The sequence below is a fragment of the Polyodon spathula genome, chromosome 6, assembly GCF_017654505.1.
Source record: "Polyodon spathula isolate WHYD16114869_AA chromosome 6, ASM1765450v1, whole genome shotgun sequence".
NCBI classification, from domain to species: domain Eukaryota; kingdom Metazoa; phylum Chordata; class Actinopteri; order Acipenseriformes; family Polyodontidae; genus Polyodon; species Polyodon spathula.
This window is the reverse complement of record NC_054539.1, coordinates 64,787,828-64,809,800: the sequence shown is the minus strand read 5'-3', so window position 1 is coordinate 64,809,800 and position 21,973 is coordinate 64,787,828. Positions and strand designations below refer to the sequence as shown.

The 21,973-nt window shown below is 36.9% G+C and overlaps 1 protein-coding gene across 5 annotated transcripts in view; it reads right to left on the bottom strand.

Moving 5' to 3' along the window:
* The window catches only part of LOC121317469 (DNA (cytosine-5)-methyltransferase 3A), a 225,264-nt gene that overhangs the window by 94,104 nt on the left and 109,187 nt on the right, over positions 1-21,973 (bottom strand). For all 5 annotated transcript variants that reach the window (XM_041253429.1, XM_041253430.1, XM_041253431.1 and 2 more), the window contains one exon: positions 20,865-21,240. In XM_041253429.1, coding sequence (XP_041109363.1) covers positions 20,865-21,240 — 376 coding nt within the window. The remainder of the gene's footprint in view (positions 1-20,864; positions 21,241-21,973) is intronic.

Here is a 21,973-nt window from a genome sequence, read left to right as displayed (position 1 = left end):
TACTACTTCCTGCAGTACAATACTGTCCAAATAATGCTTAAGAAGGTGTAGTAACAGTCTGTTCCAACACTGCTTTTATATAGACAGAGGGTTTGTAAGTAATCAACTGTAGGAATTGTTAGCATCAACTTTCAAGGCTTAATTTACTTCCATTGCTGCAGAACAGCTGTAAATTGTTAACCCATTACTTGTTCCCTGAAAAAGGCCTTTTTGTATAACTCTGAAATGTACATTATTTTTCAGTTTTTGGTAACCTAAACTTTTTTTTTTTAACCTCTGGCAGTTTACCGCTTACCTTTGTACTATTTCCGGTTATTCACTGGACTTGAACTGCTTAATTTTCAATAAAAACTGGAAAAATGGGGGTGTTCTAAAACTTTTGACCGATAGTGTGTGTGTGTGTGTGTGTGTGTGTGTGTGTGTGTGTTATATATATATATATATATATATATACACACACACACACACACACACACACACACACACACACACACACAGACAATTTGATAGCTATAATTGACACGTTCACATAGGTCTGCAAAATATTTATTGCAGCAGTAACTGGGGTTTTAAGTGTTTTTTTTTTTTAAGATTTATTTCCCTGGAGAATAATCATTCTCACTTTTAGATGAAGTGATGAAAAGTGAATCTTCTGCACCTTGATGGGATCACTCGCAAGACAACCCCAAGCAGAACACGACGCAATTTCAGCTAAAAGTAATTTAACCCCAAGCTGATGGTGTCTTATTTTGTATTGGGATCCTAACATACACTGACCCTTTTGCACATACCATGTGGTTAAAGATGTTTTTAATTGTATAAGCATATACAAGCACACAATGGCTTTTGCTGTTGTAATAAATAATGGGATATTACTGATTATTTTGTTAACTTTAATTATACAGGGCAATTTCATAGATTGCACAATATTGTTGGAGCATTGCAAAGCTGCACTGTTTATGGATCATATCTTACATGTACAGGGCAATGGTGCAGAAGCAGTGCCAGGGGCTTTTCACGCTCATGCTCCGCTCAGGCACTTTACCCACTCCACTCCACGCTCTTAGCAAAATGGCCCAGCTCCACTCACATGCTCTGCTGTCAACCACACAAGCTAGTTAACATGTCCTGTATATATATTTGTGTGGTTCAGACAGTGTAAGTTCAGTATTTTACAACATCAATTGAAATATAAGTAGTAACACAGTACTGTAGCACTGTAAATGAAAGATAATTTATTTCAGAATTATGCAGCTGTTCTTTTTATTACAGGGGTCATGGTCCATTAGAGAAGAAGACAATAAACAAACATAAAAGCTTCAAACTGGGCTGCTATAGTTATTGCTAGGCATGGAAGTCATCCATTCATACTATTTCAAATTGCCACTGCAGAAGACAAAGCACAACAGTAATAACTATGCATTCCATTTTTAAAATACTTTTTCCTCACCATGCAATGCTATTAGTAAAACAGGCTGGTTTCCATAAGTGCAAGATACACCAAGTACCAATGACAAACAGCTGCTTGGTTCAAATGTGTAATGTATATATATTTGAACATATTCTTAAACAGTACTTTTAAGTAGTCAAAAATAATTTCGTCAGCTTGACAGTCTCCATAACTCACAGACACTATCTTGATTTTTTTCACAGCAAATAAAGACTTAGTTGGGATCAGTACGTGGGGAGCAGTACGTGGGTAGCAAATATAAAACTAGACCACAAGTAGTTACCTTCCTCTGCCAGTGGAAATGAACACATTTCCATGGAATAATTTAGTCTAAAACCTTCAGCAAAAAAATTAAATTAAAAAAAATCTCTCATTAGAATAACAACATATATAATGATTTCACTCTGACTCAGGTAAAGCCCACTTACAGTAACCTGCCACAAAGATGCAAGGATGAAATAAGTACTCTCCCCATTACGGGTACCCTACCTGACCAAACACAAAACTCCACTGCATGGAACATGACTCAGCCAACCGTTACTGGAGTCATAATGAAAAATAAAGACGATCAACAGCAGACAAGAAGTACGACTTATTAGAGAAATTGCCAAAATTCAAACGGCACAGAAAACAACAACAACAATCCAAAGTAAAGTCCTGATCATTCACAAAGATTTGTCAGGCATCAATGTTCACCTGAGACAGGTGGAAAGTAAATCGGTGTATTTTAAAGGTATATTTATCTATTAATTTATTTTGGTTCACTTGCATCATTTGGAAAGGTTCAGGCATTTTTTTCCCATTTTTATTTAATAGCACGGTCCATGGGGCATAGAAATAAAAGAATACCAGCCAAACATTTGTTTTAAATGAAGGTAATTTATTTTGTTAACTTCGATAAAGGAAAATGTTACTTCACAGTGGCTTGGAATGACATGTAGACTATAAGTCAATAGTAATCTACAGCTGCTCTCCCAAAGCTCATCTTTAACTTGAAGAACCTGTGCAATTATTTTGACTGCTTCTCTGCTAAGGGCACACATCTCCTTGGAGACTAGACAAAGAACCAGCATGCCACCTATTCATTCCATTTTGAGCATTTCTGGATTTATTTATGCTGGGGTATTCCTTGCCTTGCACAAAGCAACAGCAAGAAACTCATTTCACCCTCTATAACCTTGTTAAAATTGTAATTTTAAGGGGACTTTCTCCCCCAACATGAAGCTCTGTGTGATCTCAGCTCTCAGCGATTCTTACTGGGATTGACATGCTAGAGGAGCTGCAGACCTTCCTGTGGCCAGACCCTGCTCTTTGTCATTCTTGAGCTGTTTTTTTTCAGTTATTTTAACTGTTAACCCACTACAACCATAGATACCACATCACATTAATGACAGGTTGGGTTTGTTTAGATCATGTGCCACTGCTAGGATGGACTAGGGCATAAGCATGACACTCAATCTTCATGATCAGGATCTTCCATCTCCTAGGACTTCAGCTTTAGGATACATTTCCTCTGTACAGACCACATTACACAAGACACTGAGCTGCTATTGCTTACTAATGACCCATATAGCATTCAGAAGGCTATATATATATATATATATATATATATATATATATATATATATATATATATATATATATATATATATTAATATTCCGTAATGTTATTATTATAAAATCGAATTATAATAAAAATCGAATTATCTATTGATTGGGAACCCACCATAACAAACAGACAATATTTTAATGAAATCGAACATTCCAAGAAATTAAAAATGGGTCTTATACATATTAACTTATTGTCAAGAACGTAATCTGTGTTGTTGCTTCTACTAAAAGTTACTGAGACTATGCAATGGTGAACAAATACAGGATGATGCTGCAGAGATCAAGAGTAACCTGCTTTTATTAATTCATTTTGTAGATATAATTTTGTTAAAAATCAGTCCCAACTGCAGCAGTCTCTCTTGAGCAAAACTAATACTCTTCAACTTAACTATGTTGTCACGTTCCGCTGTTTCAAAAATTATTATTATTATTTTAGTTTATTTTTTTTTCTGGTTAAATATCAGAATGCAACCTGCTTGTCAGGCACATGGCTATCTACATGTTAGTGTTTGAACAGGAGCTGGGGAGAAATCCAGGAGCAACCAAAAGTAATGTTTGGCAGCACTTTCGGTTCTGGAAAATTAAAGGACAAGACTGTGTACCTTTTATAAGCAAGGACAAGGCAGTGTGTGCAATATGCAAATGGGTAACTACCTATCAAACTTCGCTGTACATCTGAAAAACAAACATCCAGAAAAAGTAGATGATAAACAAAAAAAACAACCATCAAGCCAAAATGATCAACCGGAGAATGTGTCGCTGTGTCTAGTTCCTCTGCAGGAAAGGGTAGGCTACCACTAATGTAATATTTGGAAAAATTACGCTATAGTTGTATTCACTGAAGATAATGGAAATCTAAATCACTATGCAAAGTCGTGTAAAGTTTTGATTAAATACGACAGCAAAAAGTGAATGCATCTCTGCAGCCGCGGCATGCTGACAAGGGACTGCTGCATTTGCCAGAAGCTGGGCTCCGTAATTCATAAATTCTAAACTCAACAGCAAATTAAAAATAAAATAAAAGAGCAAGAGAATTATTTCCATGTGAATTTCCATTATTTTGTTTTTCTCCTTTGGACAGTGGGGTTGTTTTGTTTTTGTTTTTTGTTTTTTTCCTTAATTTACTGTTAGTTTACACTGGAATGAGGTTTTACACAAAACAAGGCGAAGGAATAGTGATGACAGGAATATGAAAATTGGAGAGTGCTACATTTAAATGCCAATGTATTTATCAAACGTGTCTTTTTAAATTTGTTTTTTACCATGCTCTATAAAAAGATGAATTACTGTCCCTTTAAACTGTTACTGTGAGGGACTGACGATAATCATCATTAGAATTTGCAAGATAATCGATGTCAAAGTCAGGATTCGATTTACAACACTATATATATATATATATATATATATATATATATATATATATATATATATATATATATATATATATATATATATATATATATATCCAATGGAAATTTATAATTTTTAGAAATTTCTCAAAAACAAATAATTACAGGAAAAATCTTTTGTAGCAAAAGTTTTGCTTTTGGGGATGAGGAAAAAAAGTTACAAGAAATAGATGTCTACAATGATTTATTTCAACAATTTCGTTGCAAATCTCCAAACATGCTAATTCAAAAGTATTCTTCCTGTTTGATGCTATGATAGTATTGCCTATAAGTAGGTGTCTACTTAAATCACAGTAAATGTACTTATTTTTCAAGGGTAGGTTGCGAAATTAAATGAGGGTTTCGCTGACATTTCATGGACCTGTTTAAACATTAAATAAACCTAAGTAGATAGTACTTCAGAACACTATAAAGCCTAAACATAGTGGTAATTGCTTCATTACTAAAACAGAGTGCTGTCATTTGTTAAAGGAAAGCATGCAGCATCCCCCTGCAGATGACTTGCTGTCACAAAGACGGCTGTAGTGGGTGATGTCAGACCAGAAACAGGAACCAACACAAAATAAACAGACAGGTGGAGTTTGGTGAAGCTGAGCAATTGTTTTCGCTCAGCATTTAATAATTAAACAGAGCAGAAAATAAAAGGTTGCAAGACAAACAAAACAAAGGACACAGCACTTTAGCCTAAATAAATATCCAGACAAAAACGGACAACACAGACAAACACAGCAAGCTGATATTATTATATACGGTACTTTTTTACTTTCTCTTCTCCACACCCGTTCTCCACTCACCAAACACACAACCCTGAGTGAGTGAAAACATGCTGCTCGGCATCCTAGGCCTACAATGTGTTGATATTTGCAATATATATAATATATATATATATCTATATATTATATATATTATATATATATATAATTATATATTTTAATTCCAGGCTATAGTTTTCCAAAAGGGCAACATTTTTGAAAGGGGTGTAGACTTTCTATAGCGGCACTGGGTGTGTTTTGACTCATATACCTATATCTATATCTATCTATCTATCTATCTATCTATCTATCTATCTATCTATCTATATCTATCTATTGATGCTAGTACTATATAGATATAATATATAATCACTGTATATATAATATAGATATACTATATAATATTTAATATTTAAACAACCTTTTGCACTATATAGATATTTAATATTTTAAAAAGATTTTCATTTTATGAAATCACTGTGGAAAACATAATCTGTGAATATATTCTGCAAAAACTCAGAAATGTGGGAAATAAATGTATTTAAGTGCTGTTTTGCTGTCCAAAAGAGAGTTACAGCTGAAGCCATGTTGAGAATGCAATACACCCTGACAGTCAATGAAGTTCACTCAAGACCATGAGTAAATGTGGTTTTATTGGAATGGAATCATAAGTGTGCTAGAAAAGCTTTCAACATGACAGGCTTTATCGGGTGATCAAAACTGAATTCTGAAGACCGTATGAGAAGTGCAAACAAATCGACCCCTGCAGTTCCTCCACACCTTCCCGTAACTATGACTCCACCGCCCCCATTGTGACTAAGAGCTGGAAACCAGAGAGAAACTGAGTCTTGAATTTGCATTCCAACCTTACCTACACGTGTATGTGTTTAGAAAAATGTCATCAATTTTTAAGTTTTGAATAACCACAAAGTCAAATGATACACCAAAATATATATATATATATATGTATGTGTGTGTGTGTGTGTGTGTGTGTGTGTGTGTGTGTGTATATATATATATATATATATATATATATATATATATATATATATATATATATATATATATATAACATATAAAACTAATACAAATGGCACCGGGATCCTGATAATGGGGATTGATGCTTAAATGGGATAGAACTCCTGGTGATGGTTCTTCCCAATGCTATTTATGTTGTTTAATTGGGACGTTACTTGGTTTAATTGGGATACAGCATTTTCAAATGATGAACATTTCAGCTCCTCTGTTTTGTGCTGTAAGTAGGTGCATAGACTGAGAGGCTGGTAGAAGAACTGGACTACAGTTAACTGGAATATTTTACTCTGGAATGCAGTCCTACCTGTTTAGTAAGCCGTGATGACCTTGGTGGTAAAAAAATTAATTAATTTAAAAAACCTTTACAGTAAGTCAATACAGTTGTGTGGTGTAAAGGAGTTGCATAAGGACATATTTTGATAGACGTTCAGGTTTTGTGCTTTTGTCTTGGTGGCAGAGCCAAGCTTGGCTAAAGAAAGGTTTTCAGAAAAAAAACTACCAATCTTAAGAATTGAAGAGTCCATTGGGGCTCCCCTTATCAGTATGACACAGTCCCCATTTCTTGTTTAAATCAAAACAAAGGATGGAAGAAGCCTTCTCTTGCTATTAACAAGGGAGTCCTTGACCAAAGGAGGGAGGAATTAGTTCAACACACACAAGGTTTATAGTAGCTCTCTATTCAGCCAAATCAAAACTCACACACAAAGCAATGTTGTATTTTCACACAAGAATGATATTGAAGGTGTTAAAAATGTATCATTGCCTTAAAGGTGTAAGAAATGTAGCTTTTTTTGTGTACATTTTTCTCCCTTTAGCTTTCCTAATAATTGTCTCCATTACATTGCACTTGTGTCAGCACTGCATTTTTATTCAGCTTTTCAAATGTAAGGGGCCACTGCCAGATTGTACTAGTGTCTTGTTATTGACTGTAAATGTATTCTACAATTGAAAGTTCTGATTGTCTTACTGTTGATGTACAATATAGTTTTAATTGAATGTGTCCTTATTGTGAGAAGTGTACTTTTAAGAGTACTTTTGAAAACACATTGGTGGTGGTCTGTAAACTTAAAGCACAGTATTCCAATGTGGCACAATGTAGTTCAGAAAACCAAAGCTTGTGATGTTGGATCAGTTCTACTGCTTGCAAGACTGCGCATCGGTACCCCTAAATAATGAGATTTTCTCAGAAATACAGAATGCTGTGTTAGATCACGAGTAATCCCTTTTGATGTAAGGACTGTGCCCAATTAATTTCAACCAGAACTAGTTTTGTGTATGGGACTTTCCCCTAGGGTAAAAAATCAGATTACAAAATCAACAACGCATTCGAAACAGAGCAAAAGTTGTCTCTCTATGGCACATTTCCACAAAACTTTTAAGAAATGTTCACGGAATGTTTTTTTGAGGACTTTTTTTTTTAACAGTGCTTCATTTTTAAAAACTCTTTTTTTTGTTTTTTAAATTTTGGGAGACTCAGTAAAAAGATGAAGTTTGTTAGCAACTTTCTTAACACACTGTCAAAATGAAAGCCTGTTGCTACAGTTGTTTTCCATTAAACTGTAATTAATAAAACAGCTGGAAGGCTTTGTGTTTGTTTCTTATGATGTTTTAGACATTTAGATGTGAAATGTAATACAGTCAGCACCACTTTATCGGGATGCCTTGGGAGGGAAAAATGTCCAGAATAAATGGCTGTCCCAATTAAATGAGGCAGTTAAGATGGCCTTAGTCACACTTTTGTGATTGTTAATAAAAGCACTATACATTATGATTAAATGTTAAATACATCATTTAAAATACGAGTCCATGTTTTTTTATTCCTAAACCAAGTGAATCGCACCTGCGATGCTGACACGCCAACTTTCATTGCAACAGCAGCCTGAGAAACCACAGATGGCTTCTCCTTCACAAGAGTTCAACGTGGTTTACGCAAATCACAGCGCAATGACATACTGTCTGCACTGTGCTATGCGGCCTGTCTTGCTCTGAAAAGCAAGACAGGCTCAGTTTTGCAAGCAGTAAAACTGCTCCAACATCACAAGCTTTGGTTTTCTGAACTACATTGTACCACATTGGAATACTGTGCTTTAAGTTTACAGACCACCACCAATGTGTTTTCAAAAGTACTCTTAAAAGTACACTTCTCACAATAAGGACACATTCAATTAAAACTATATTGTACATCAACAGTAAGACAATCAGAACTTTCAATTGTAGAATACATTTACAATCAATAACAAGACACTAGTACAATCTGGCAGTGGCCCCTTACATTTGAAAAGCTGAATAAAAATGCAGTGCCGACACTCAAGTGCAATGTAATGGAGACAATTATTAGGAAAGCTAAAGGGAGAAAAATGTACACAAAAAAAGCTACATTTCTTACACCTTTAAGGCAATGATACATTTTTAACACCTTCAATATCATTCTTGTGTGAAAATGCAACATTGCTTTGTGTGTGAGTTTTGATTTGGCTGAATAGAGAGCTACTATAAACCTTGTGTGTGTTGAACTAATTCCTCCCTCCTTTGGTCAAGGACTCCCTTGTTAACAGCAAGAGAAGGCTTCTTCCATCCTTTGTTTTGATTTAAACAAGAAATGGGGACTGTGTCATACTGATAAGGGGAGCCCCAATGGACTCTTCAATTCTTAAGATTGGTAGTTTTTTTTCTGAAAACCTTTCTTTAGCCAAGCTTGGCTCTGCCACCAAGACAAAAGCACAAAACCTGAACGTCTATCAAAATATGTCCTTATGCAACTCCTCTACACCACACAACTGTATTGACGTACTGTAAAGGTTTTTTAAATTAATTTATTTTTTACCACCAAGGTCATCACGGCTTACTAAACAGGTAGGACTGCATTCCAGAGTAAAATATGCCAGTTGACTGTAGTCCAATTCTTCTACTTGCCTCTCAGTCTATGCACCTACTTACAGCGCAAAACAGAGGAGCTGAAATGTTTGTAACTGGGTCTCTGGAGAACAAAACATTTAAATAAAAAAGAAAGACAGCAGAATGTGGTTTTGTGCCACTTTGGGTGCAGTATTACTTGGCTCCACTGCACTGCGTAACAATGGAACTGCTGTACACATTGTATCAAATCTTCAAAGGGCCAGAACTGAGTCCGCTTTATGCTGATACAGGAAACAGATTAGTTAATTAAAAGGACCCTAGTTTTGAAAAGCAGTACTACCAGCCTGTATTAAAAGGACATGGGTCTCGATTTTCAGTTGTTCCAGATTGAACCCTGGCAGGCTCATGACACAGGGTGTCTTAATTCTCAGAGGGAAGTTATGGAGACACAGCCAAAATAAAAACTAGAACAAAAACAAAGTATGTGAGATCGAACAGTTTGTAAACATGATGTCAAATGGAAATGATCTATATCACTGATATGTCCAGAAGTTAAATCAATGTAGCAGTGAAAGGGTTAAGTTTAACTGGACAACACTGGTAACAGAACTTAAGTGAGAGAATCTAAGAATACAGCTATGTACGAAACATTAGGACAATAAAGTGTATTGCAGCTGCAGCTTTAAGTCACATGACCTCTGCCCCCCCCCCCCAAAAAAAAGACAAACCAAAAAATAAACCTGACAGAAAGGGTTCCTTTTTGTGTACCCCGCTAACAAACTTGGCCAAAGGAATTACAGAACACACACACATTTATCTATCTATCTATCTATCTATCTATATATATATATATATATATATATATATATATATATATATATATATATATATATATATACTGAAAATCAAGCTATTATCTCAAAGATCAAGGTCTTTACATCCACAAACCAAAGAGGTCACATAACCACATGCCAGCCATATAAGGTCACAGGTTTTGTTTTATTTCTCTGTGTATCCTTTCTTCTTCATTTGTATTACTCTCCTGCTCCTTGACAAGGTTTCCATCCCCCTATTAAAGCTTCGAAAGCAAAATCATGACCAGCAACTTAGTGCAGTGTGCCAAGGCAGTTAAGACAGGAAGGGGCCCTTTTTTGACATTCAGCCATACAGGTCTGTGCCAGAAACATCTGATACTGTATCTGCCACAGCCAGACACTTCATTGCCACGAAGCATCCTGTTTTTGTCTGTCAAAGATTTTTTACAAGGGTGTTCTCTCATAAAGAATCTGCTTTTGTTGCAAGGGGAACTCGTGAGATACTCCAAAGTGAGTGGATTCTGTCAGCTTGTGATGTCACTTCTGTGAGGCTTCCCAAGGTAACACGATGCTCTAAATGTAACTGAAAGGGCCATATAGAATCCCAGGACAAATATGATAAGATACTGCCATTTTGAGCTGTTTGTTAAGTCCCTATATGACACAACAGTACAAATTTAGTAAATTTTAAATGTACAAGCTCTTTATTTAAGATACCTCAATGTGTCTTCATATTCTAAACTGAAACCAAAAGATGGATAAAGCAAAAATAGAAACGCTGACTGCTTAGCGAAACATGATAACACGTTTCTGAAAACAAGTGCTTTCAAGAACTTAAAATAAAGTATTTTTCAATATTCTAGGAGGGCTCTGAGTGTAAACCACAACCTTGTCTGTGATAAGGAACCTCCAATGAATTTCTCAAGGGAACTCATTTTACCAAGTATTTTTAGGTGCATTATCACCCAGTACTGGATCAAGAGTGAGTCATTTGATCAATGCAGTGTGAAAGTTCAGAGGTGTATATGAAGAACTAAAAATGTTTTCTAGTTCTATTTATAACTACAATTAGTACTGCAATCAAGCACGGTATAAAACTACTACACCATGTTTCTAAATGAAACTGTAAAATTGTGCTAAAAGTAAAGGGTTTCTGACTGAGACAGAACAAAGATGTGAGCTGTACTTCAGAGAACTGAATCTTACTGAACTTCTATGGCCTTGTTTGGCCAAGCATTTTACAGGGTTCTAAAAAGAAGAGGACTCCTTTTATAGATATTCAACCCACACACCAACATGATGTTCTCATTAACTCACACTTATTCAATGTGGCACCCACCTTCAATTATGAATAAAACACAGTAATCACAATCAACATTCACAGGCTCCAAGTACCTGTTGCTAAGACGTTTTCTTTAGGACAAAAGTGGAGGTAAAGCTGTGTGTGCCCTACAGGAATGCATTGGGCAGCAGCATTTTAAAGCAGCCTCACTGTGAGGTGGGTGCTGTGCCAGCTAGCTTCAGTTTCTTCAAGAATCCCATCCCTGTTTTTCTCTGACTAATAGCAGCCCTGCTGCCCCCCACCCCTCTCTCTAAAGCTGAGTTGGGGCAGCCTGCCAATACTGCACTCAGCTACCTTTCCCTCCTCTTTGCTGCTCCTCTCTGCCGAATGGCTCTTCTCAAGGTCAATGCTGACTGAAGCTAATCTTATTGAGGGAGTGTGCATGGAAATGGACTGACATTGAAAAAGGCAAATTGATTTGTTAACTGAAACAAAAAAAAAAAAAAAGGAAATCAAATTAATTAAAAAACAACTCAATTAGTAGAAGGTCATTTTCATTTATCCAGTTGAAGTGTCCATTGGAATCGAAAAAAAAAAAGCATAAATTCAAAAGGTAGCTGTTTTGAAATCCCTGCTTTTCTTACTTACATTAATTCCACAGCTATTCGTGCTCATCTCTATTGTTTTGTGATCTTTGGTAACTCTATCCATCATGTTATCAATAATCTCTCATGGCTAATTTACAATTGTGGTTACCAATAGACTTTGGAAAGAATGTGGACTGTCCAAGGATGGCCATGGTTGTTTATAGGCAGATCATGTATGACTGTGATTTGTATATCTTCTTTGTAGTCGGGACTGATATGTGTGTCTGTGTGTGTGTGTATAATAAGTCCAAATCCTACACGGATGGACAATAGCTATATCACATATACTTGTACCAAGACTACTGAAGCTACCCCAAACATCCATCCATCCATCCATCCATCCATCATCAATAACCTCTTAATCCTTTACAGGGTCGCAGTGAGCCGACACCTAACCCGGCAGACACAGGGTGCAAGGCAGGACTACACCCTGGATGGGCACCACACACACACTCACACCGAGGCCAATTTAAAGTGACCAATCAACCTGACCAGCATGTCTTTGGATTGTGGCAGGAAACCGGAGTACCCGGCGAAAACCCACGCGAACACGGGAAGAACATGCAAACTCCACACAGACAGACCCCTACCCTAAAACAGAACTGTAAAATGTCTCTCCCTGCATAAACCAAAAAAAAACCATAAACCCAAGCTCCTGAATATTTGTGCAAGCATCATAGTCACAAACTCATCTTTGAAACACTGCTTTTCATCTGCTTCATGAATGGAAATAAGAAAAAGAATAAAACTGAGACAGAAACCCCATTTGCTTTTAACAGGCTGATTTCAAGAACAAAACAAAAACAATACAGTTCTGAAATCTGTGTGTCAAATTGACTAATTCAGGATTCTTAAATAATTGAACCGAGGAAACAGAAAACAAAACAATGACTGATGAAGCAACAACTCGGTTTACAGCAGCCATTTCATTAGAGATCTGAATCATGCTGATTTATAAATTGGACATGTTTTACTAGACTAATGAGGTATTGACATCTTGGGCCAGTGACAGATCAGGGAGTTTATTTCAGGATTTACAGTACTAGTGTACATTTAAAAAATAATAAGTTTGCCTTTCAAAACTAAATTAAGCCTACAATCTAATCAGATGCTGTATATAAAAAAGGAGTAATGTGTTAATACAGTAATAAATTACATTTTTTAAAGTTCCAGGTTTTTTTTTTTTGTAACCTTTATATATAAGGTTAAATTCTCTTTTATAAGACTTTTCAGGTGAAATAAAATCATAAAAACACACCATAGTACACTGCCAAACAGATCAAATATCAACATAAAAGTAAAACCAAAATAAAACCTCATGGCAGAAACAACATTCAGCTGAACAGTTCAAAATTGAGATCAAACAGCATACATGTAGGATTAACATTAGTTAAAAATCTGCTTGCCACTGCAGAGAATCAAACCAAAACAATGGAGCTTCTGAAATATCTAAAAACACAGAACACAGCGGGATATAAAAAAAAACAAAACAAACAAACAAAAAAAACCAAACAATTATAACTACATTTTTGTATAGATGGTTGCTGGTCCCTGTGGCAAAGTGCCAGCACCCTGTGTATATTTTGTGTTATGTGTTGTGTTTTAATGTTGGTGTATAGTCATTGGTACACGGGATATAAACGGGTCTGTGTAACATGAGTGTTTAAAATGTATATTTGTATTTAGGCATGAGGATTGCACAGCACTTCACGTGCAGGTAAAAAGTAATAACATGTGAGCACGGGGAATTGCACCTTATTAATTAACGTGCAGTTGTACCGTGATTCCAACTGAATGATTGATTAGCAGTCGAGTCTCGATACAGCTGCATAAAAGCAGCATGTTTTCAATCACTCGGAGTTATGTTTTCGGTGAGTGGAGAACGGGATTGGAGACGGAGGTAATAATAATAATTGTAATAATAATCATAACCCCGTTAAAATATCTGCTCACCGTGCTTTGTCTGTATAGTCCGTTTTGTTTGTATTTTTATTTTGGCGGCGAGTGCCGTGTCCTGTATTTTTGTATGTTACAACCGTTTATTTTCTGTCTGTTCTGTTCACTCATTAAATGCTGAGTGAAGCCATTCACTCAGCTCCACCAACTCTCTTGTTGGAAAAGAAAACTCTCCAACAACTCTCTTGTTGTTTATTTCCTGCTTCTGGTCTGACGTCACCCACTACGGACGTCTTTGTGACAGTCCCACTTCAATCCCATTTGAAATGATCAAACACAACATATTGATATCTGATATAAAAACACTTTATGAGAAGTGCAGCAGGCCACTTAGGGCATTAAAGAAATGTACAGCATGTCCAAACATTTCAGACTGTGGCTCATTATTGAAAGAACAGCTTTTTATTCAAAATACTGCTTTTTTTTTTAAACGGCAGCGCTGAATGCAACACTGCTCACAATCACATGCATTTAAAACAATAGCAGCAATGCCATTTAACCCAGCAGGCCAAAATACACAGTACTGGCAACATTCCTATAGCTTTATTGCATACTTCATTTTTTCTTCTTTCAAATGGGAAGGCATTGCGTAGTTTCTAAACTATGAACCGTTTTTTGTCAAACTAACTAATGCATGTGAAAGGTTTCACACTAAGAAGCCCCAGCAGTGTCCCTGGCTCATTTAATTAGTCTATATCCTGCTTGTGAAGTGTCTGGCTAATTTCAGTGTTCTTTTATTGGCTCAGACACATTCATACAGAAACCAGTGAAGATGTAACAGCTGTGATTTTCTAACACAGTGGGGTAGCCGTGGAAACTAGCATTGCAGCACAAAGTTGCATATTTTGTCAAAGTTTATGCAGTCTTAAGCCAAGAGTACTTCACCACTGTGTGGGTCTGCCGACTCTTTCTTTAAAATATGCTGAAATAATTATTTTATAACACTAATACAAAACCAAAATGTAGCTACAAAACTGTGCACAGTGGCTACTGCTTTGACTTCCTTATGTGCCAAAAAGATGACTACAAATCTGGGCACAGTTGCTCAAAAATGCCAAACAGAATTTATATCCATCACTCTCTGTCAGGGCTTACTGTAGCACATTACTGGAATTTGTATTTTCTTTATATCAGCTACAAAGGCATCTGATTGAGCAACTGTCCACATACAGTACATGGGGTGGGAAATTGTTACAACAAAGATACTATAAAGAAAGAACTGAGTGTGTGTGTATCAGCAGTGTGGCAAAGCTCAGATACGGATTAGAAATAATAACTTTTATTAGATTCAGTGATATATTACAACATTGTGGCCCAGAATCTTGCCTTATGGCCAGCGGGAGACACCCTCTTTTGAGGTGAGCCTCTGTCAGAGCTTAAAGGGCATCTAAGATCAGGCAATGGGACCCACTGACTCCCCTAAAGGGAGGCACAGTGGAGGAAGAGGCAGTGAAAAGAACTGCAGACATTTTGGAAAAAGTAAGCATTGAAATTAAACTATACGACAAATTATATTATAGCGAGGTGCTGTAGACTTGCCTCTAGATTCACAGCAAGCTTCCCATTAATGTGTGAGTGTACTGTCTGATGGGAAATTGACTGAAGATCATTCAATCTCAGAAGTGGTGCAATCTGGCTATTATGTGGGGCAAAATGGCTGTCTTGCTCCACTTTTGTCTAACCTGCCTAAAAGTCCACCATGTCCTGTCTCTCCCTAAACCCTGTTGTGTTTCATAATCTAATCATTTTCCCCAGGACTATACTGCTTTGAATTGGCCATATTATCCCGTAATTTCTTAACTATCTTATTTCAAAATAAAATCACCAATTAGATATAGAGGCTAATTTTCTTTTGAAATTCTTGCCAACCAAACCATGCATTCTTGTAATAATAACCACTGCAGCTGTAAAAACAGAACATGCTGGGATTCTATACGCTTAAACACAAAGTGTATCTTATTAGAAAACGATTCAGTACCGTCAGCCAATCAGCTTCCAGCTCTTGCGGGCTCCAATAGATGGTAGATGCCTGCTGGAACGTCTCAGCACCAATTGTGAATCAAATTTATATCAATCTGCACGTATACCGGGTTTTTTAAAATTTCATTCCTGCTTATAGCTAAAGTGACAACATTCTCTCTGACGCTAGTCTGGAGACAAGAGAAATCATGTCTGTAAGACACCGCAATGAAAGCTCAATTTACAGCTATTGGACAGTAAATGTTCAGCAAAAACACAATTGGTCCACAATACTATCCTCAGCTGGATACCCCAAACAAGACTCAAAACCAACTAATCAAACAGTGAGTCCTGTTCCTGTCACTACCAGCCACTCCACTCCGTCAGCTCAAATGACGTTCCAATAACAAGTACTTCAGACTCCATCGTAAACAGTAATTGCTTCATTCATTTCTCAGGCAATGTCCAGATTATAAAGCGGGGTTTAAAACCCTAACAAGTTAATAAAAAGTAAAAATGGATTTACTAAATAAAAACTCATTGTTTTTATCTTTATATGTATGTCATCCTTGTTTTTTATTTAAAAATGTTTGGGACTATTTTCTTAGAACATCTTTACTCAGTGGAAAGGTACCTGATGAATCAGTACACGTTCAAGGTAAATCTAGGTTTTAAGATGTTAAAAAAAAAAAAAAAAAAAAAAAAAAGGTAAAAATGGTTTTCTAATAGCGACAGAGCCCTCTCGATGATGGCTCTACTGTGTGGTAGATGACCTTGACCTAAGGCTCGGGACGCATAACTCCCGTCGCGGTCAACTATCACAGAGTAGAGCCCACATCGACGGGCACTATCACATATTAAGAACATAAGAACATAAGAAACTTTACAAACGAGAGGAGGCCATTCGGCCCATCTTGCTCGTTTGGTTGTTAGTAGTTATTGGTCCCAGAATCTCATCAAGCAGCTTCTTGAAGGATCCCAGGGTGTCAGCTTCAACAACATTACTGGGGAGTTGATTCCAGACCCTCACGATTCTCTGTGTAAAAAAGTGCCTCCTATTTTCTGTTCTGAATGCCCCTTTGTCTAATCTCCATTTGTGACCCCTGGTCCTTGTTTCTTTTTTCAGGCTGAAAAAGTCCCTTGGGTCGACACTGTCAATACCTTTTAGAATTTTGAATGCTTGAATTAGGTCGCCACGTAGTCTTCTTTGTTCAAGACTGAACAGATTCAATTCTTTTAGCCTGTCTGCACATGACATGCCTTTTAAGCCCGGAATAATTCTGGTCGCTCTTCTTTGCACTCTTTCTAGAGCAGCAATATCTTTTTTACAGCGAGGTGACCAGAACTGCACACAATATTCAAGATGACGTCTTACTAGTGCATTGTACAGTTTTAACATTACTTCCCTTGATTTAAATTCAACACTTTTCACAATGTATCCGAGCATCTTGTTAGCCTTTTTTATAGCTTCCCCACATTGTCTAGATGAAGACATTTCTGAGTCAACAAAAACTCCTAGGTCTTTTTCATAGATTCCTTCTCCAATTTCAGTATCTCCCATATGATATTTATAATGTACATTTTTATTTCCTGCGTGCAGTACCTTACACTTTTCTCTATTAAATGTCATTTGTCATGTGTCTGCCCAGTTCTGAATCTTGTCTAGATCATTTTGAATGCCCTTTAAAAACCAGGTGCCACATCAATTTCAGTTCCCAATGCCGCTTGTCAATTTCAGTATGCTACTGTTTAGTCAGAGAGCACACGCAGACACAGTACAAGGAAAACATGCGTCGGGAACATTAAACATTAAAAGTATTGGTGAAATAAAATAGGCTACTATTCAAGATAAATAACAATGATGACGGAGTGTGAAAAATGGTGTTTCACCCCGAGTCTAATACTGGTTACTTTTTCCTGGTATGTGGTCGCATTTTTCAAACAATAGTGCAAAACAACTACTTGGCGATACGCTGCAGCCGTGCTGCTCAGACCCCAACATTTTATATGAACAGAAGATCTTGTTTACTATGCAGTTTCTGGAATATGGGAGCAAAAACGTTGCCGTGCACAGTGGTCAGTTTTTCTGATTGATAGCGAAAAAGTGTAGCCCGTTATCAGCAAAAAATATTTAGGGTCGGGCGGACAAAATATGTCGGTCGAGTAACCCGAACCACACTTTTTATTTTTTTTTTATTTGTCCTTATTATTAAAGCGCTTTAATTTCTTTTGTCGTGTTATTTTGGTTTTGAATTGTTACTTTCTTCAATCACCATCTCGACAGCTGTATAGCGCAAGCTGTATTGAAAGAAATGACTCGAAACCCCTCTACTGTTTGGGATTTCTTTGTTAAATTACCAAAACAAAGTTGAATGCAAACTTTGAAAACAACTCGTATCATGGAGGCATATCCAATCTCTGGGATCACTTGACAAGTGTAAGTTTATATTATTATTAATATTTTTAGTCGTAGTAAAATGTGACTGTGACTGATAACACTATGTAACACAATTTTTGTTCTTGGGTAGTAAGTGTTATTTCCTAATTGCTTATGCCTCAAAAGTATAGAAAATGGCTATTATTCCCCACAAACTTTGCTTTTGTGACCAGGACAGTGATATTTCAAAATATCACTATTTCCAATGGGAAAATGTGTGTCCTTTCGTTCACATAAAGTCAGAAAAAAACAACATATGAATCCAAATTAACATGTATTTATACTAAAGTAATACAAAGATGACTACAAAAGATTTAGAAGTGAGTAGTTTTTCGAGATTTACGATTATATTGTATTTTGAAATATCACTGTCCTGGTCACAAAAGCAAAGTTTGAGGGGAATAATAGCCATTTTCTATACTTTTGAGGCATAAGCAATTAGGAAATAACACTTACTACCCAGGAACAAAAAAAAATAAAAAAAATTGTTACACTGTGTAACCTGCTTGGAATGGTGATGTGTTAAATAAAGCTTTGTTTTGCCTAAGTCCACTCCAGTTGGTGCTACTGAAATGCAAGCTTACTGTATATATCGCAAGCAGCCTCAATTATGTGTAAATAAACATGTTTTTATTTAAATTATAAATACATGATTTCTGTTCTATGTAACGTATTTTTAAACTACATGTGAATGTTTTATTCCATTTATATGGCTTACCTGTAAAATAATAGGATTTTCAATCAAATATAAACAAGTAGCTATGGTGACGTCACCAGTAAATTATGTAAATTAGTACTATTGAAGGTTCAAACCTCCCTTTGGTAATGTGTTCCGAACCTTCAAAGGTCAAAATGTACACTTCAGCGTTCTTGTATCTGCCCGTCACATATCCACCCTAACTGTTTATCCACCCTAACCAAGCTCTTCAGCAACGTTAGTTTATTATTGCAGAGAAGATTACTTCAGAGATAGATCACATCAAAGTTTCCATACACTGTGTTGTACGTGCTCCATGCGCTACCATTGCTGGTAGTGTCAAATGAGCTGTTCAGTGTGTCGACGATGTGTAAACGAATACTGTTCGTCTGTGGGGTGTATCAGCTGCAACCTCCATCTCGATCTCCTGCCCGTCACTCAGCAGCAAATGTACGCAGACGGCTACTCTGTCACAAGCATTAAAATCCTATATAGACAAAAAATTTAGGGGAGCTCCCTAATAAAAGCTGAATCTCAAAACAATAATTGTGTGAATATAGTAATTGTTACACCTGTGTATAATGTATTTAAAACAGGATTCATTTATCTGACTTTTTACATATCCACCCTTACTCTGGCCCACCGCAGTCGGATACCTAATGGACTACTGTATTAATACAGTTGGCGGTGAGTCGAATTTTGTTTTAGGAAAATCAATCTCTTTTTGTTGACACGTTTTTTCCTGTAGGAAGACGTCAAACTAAGATATGATTCCCACAGAGACATCTATAACACTATTCATTTTCCATTTGCATGCTTGCAATCAGTTATGCTTTTTACTTTTTAGCCCTTTGAGGAAGTTTCCACCCTTTATAAACAAATTGCATTGCATAGTGTACTGAATCGGTTTATTTTCACTGATGGAAAAGATCTGACCTGATCTGCCACCACATTCATAAATAACAGGCTTAAATTATACCCCGTTATGACAATCATTAAATACAAGACCCAAACCCTTGCCCTAAGGGTAAATGATCATTACCTGAAGCATTCTGACTTGCCAATTCTGAGGCATTCTCATTTTTCTAAGCTGTACTGAAACATCTCTAGGGTGAGCATTCAAAGGTAAATGAGAAATAGAGAGGCTGCCTTCTATCTCCTCTCGGCTAAAAGGCTGAGGAGGATGTTTACAGTAGTGAATGACACAGACACGTTAATGGAACCAGTTACTCTGGGAGCAGCATTAAACTGTAAGGCAAAGTCTAAGGTTTGAAGTGAAAATCTGTATTCTTTTCTTAATATTATATTTGTACACTGTGATGAACACAGGCAGACCTGTGTAAATTGTTTTAAGAGCGCAAAGGAGTTTTAATCTTACAACCTTCTATCTTGTCCATGATTAAGTACTTTACTGTACTAGGGGATGTCGGCTCCACAAGCCCAACCAGTAAGAAATCTCACAATCTGTATACTCGCAAATACCTTGTTCAGTTCTGGGAGAAGGGTGAACCTTGTCCTAATCCAGATGATGTCTTTAACTCTATCAGCCTTATCCTGCGCTAAAAGAAAGGAGCCCATTGTACAGGGCATAAGAAATCTTCAGCAGATTAAGTCAATTCTATGACTACTACTACGACTACTAATAATATACCCATTGCTTTGCTGGAACAAGAACGACAGCTTTAAATGCGTATTAAAAAACACCTGTAGTAGTCTGTTCTTTTTCAATATGTAGCTCAACACATAACTGACAATTCATATTGTCAACAACTGTTGTTGTCACTGTCATTAATTAATGTTGATTTCATGAAACAGAGCAGGAGCACTAGCCATTTCTATTCTTATTCCACTATTGAACATACCAAAGATCAATGCACTAATAGCTTTAAGATTGGGTCAAATAAAGGTTCAACAGATACTTCGAGTTCAGGACAAAGACGGTTATATTTTTTCCTTACATTTCTCAGGATGCTCCAGTTTCTGCCTCCCTCGCTTCTTTAAGGGAGGGGGCGGCACCTGCTCCTCCTCTCCTTTCTCTGAGCCCTGGTCCTTCCAGTGTGTGAAGCAGCCATTCTTCAGAGAGACGCCTTGCTCCCCCTTCCCGTCACCCCCCTTAGTCATCTCATCCAGCTCAGCGGCCTTACGGGGAGGCTCTTTGGGGACACCGTTTTCTGGGACACCTTTGTCCTTGTTCTGCTGGGAGGAGGCAGCACATGTGTCTCCAGGACTACTGTCCATATCTCCGTTATAAGCCTGCTCCGAGGACTGGCTCCCTGTGCTCGAATTGCACTTAGGCCCCACCACACATTCCTTTGAGGTATCACAGATATCAACCTACAATGGATGGAACAAGAAAACATCTATTAATATATACAGTATGTATCTACAGATAGCTTCAGATAACCAAAGCCTTTCACTACACCTTAATGTGTGGTTTTTAAAATCGTATAATTTTCTTTTGTCATCTTGCCAGGACCGCTTGAATATAAGATGTAACAATATATCTCAAGGATTCTTTAAATGACGTTAAATAAATACAAACTGAAAATGAAACTTAAGCCATGTCTCATTTAAAACGCTAGGTTAGTATCATAACCCAGGTTCCCCTGAAATAGGAAAATTAACCATTACAAATGGGTGTTTCCCTTTAAGACACCCGAACCTGAAAACTTTATATCAAAGACTCTCAAAAGAGCGAGCAGGGTGATGTAGCTGCTGCTCCGCCCCTACAGCATAAGACAGCTACGCACCCTAGTAACATCGTCATTTTCCTTCAAGAACTGCGCCCATGAACACAGCGACCCTGAAGCTAATGGTTAATATTCCTATTTCAGGGAACCAGGGTTATGATAATAACCTGACGTTCCCTTTCAAGTAGGGAATATTAACCATTACAGTGGATGAGTATACCCAAGCTGTCACAAGGACATGGTATACAACACTGAGCTACAAAGCTAGCAAGCTCACTTTGAGTGGAACAGTATTCCAGCAAGCTGAAAAATACTTAAGATGAACTCACCTCTAATGTCCTGATGTGAGGGTGTACTGGGAAGCCACCCTCAGTACT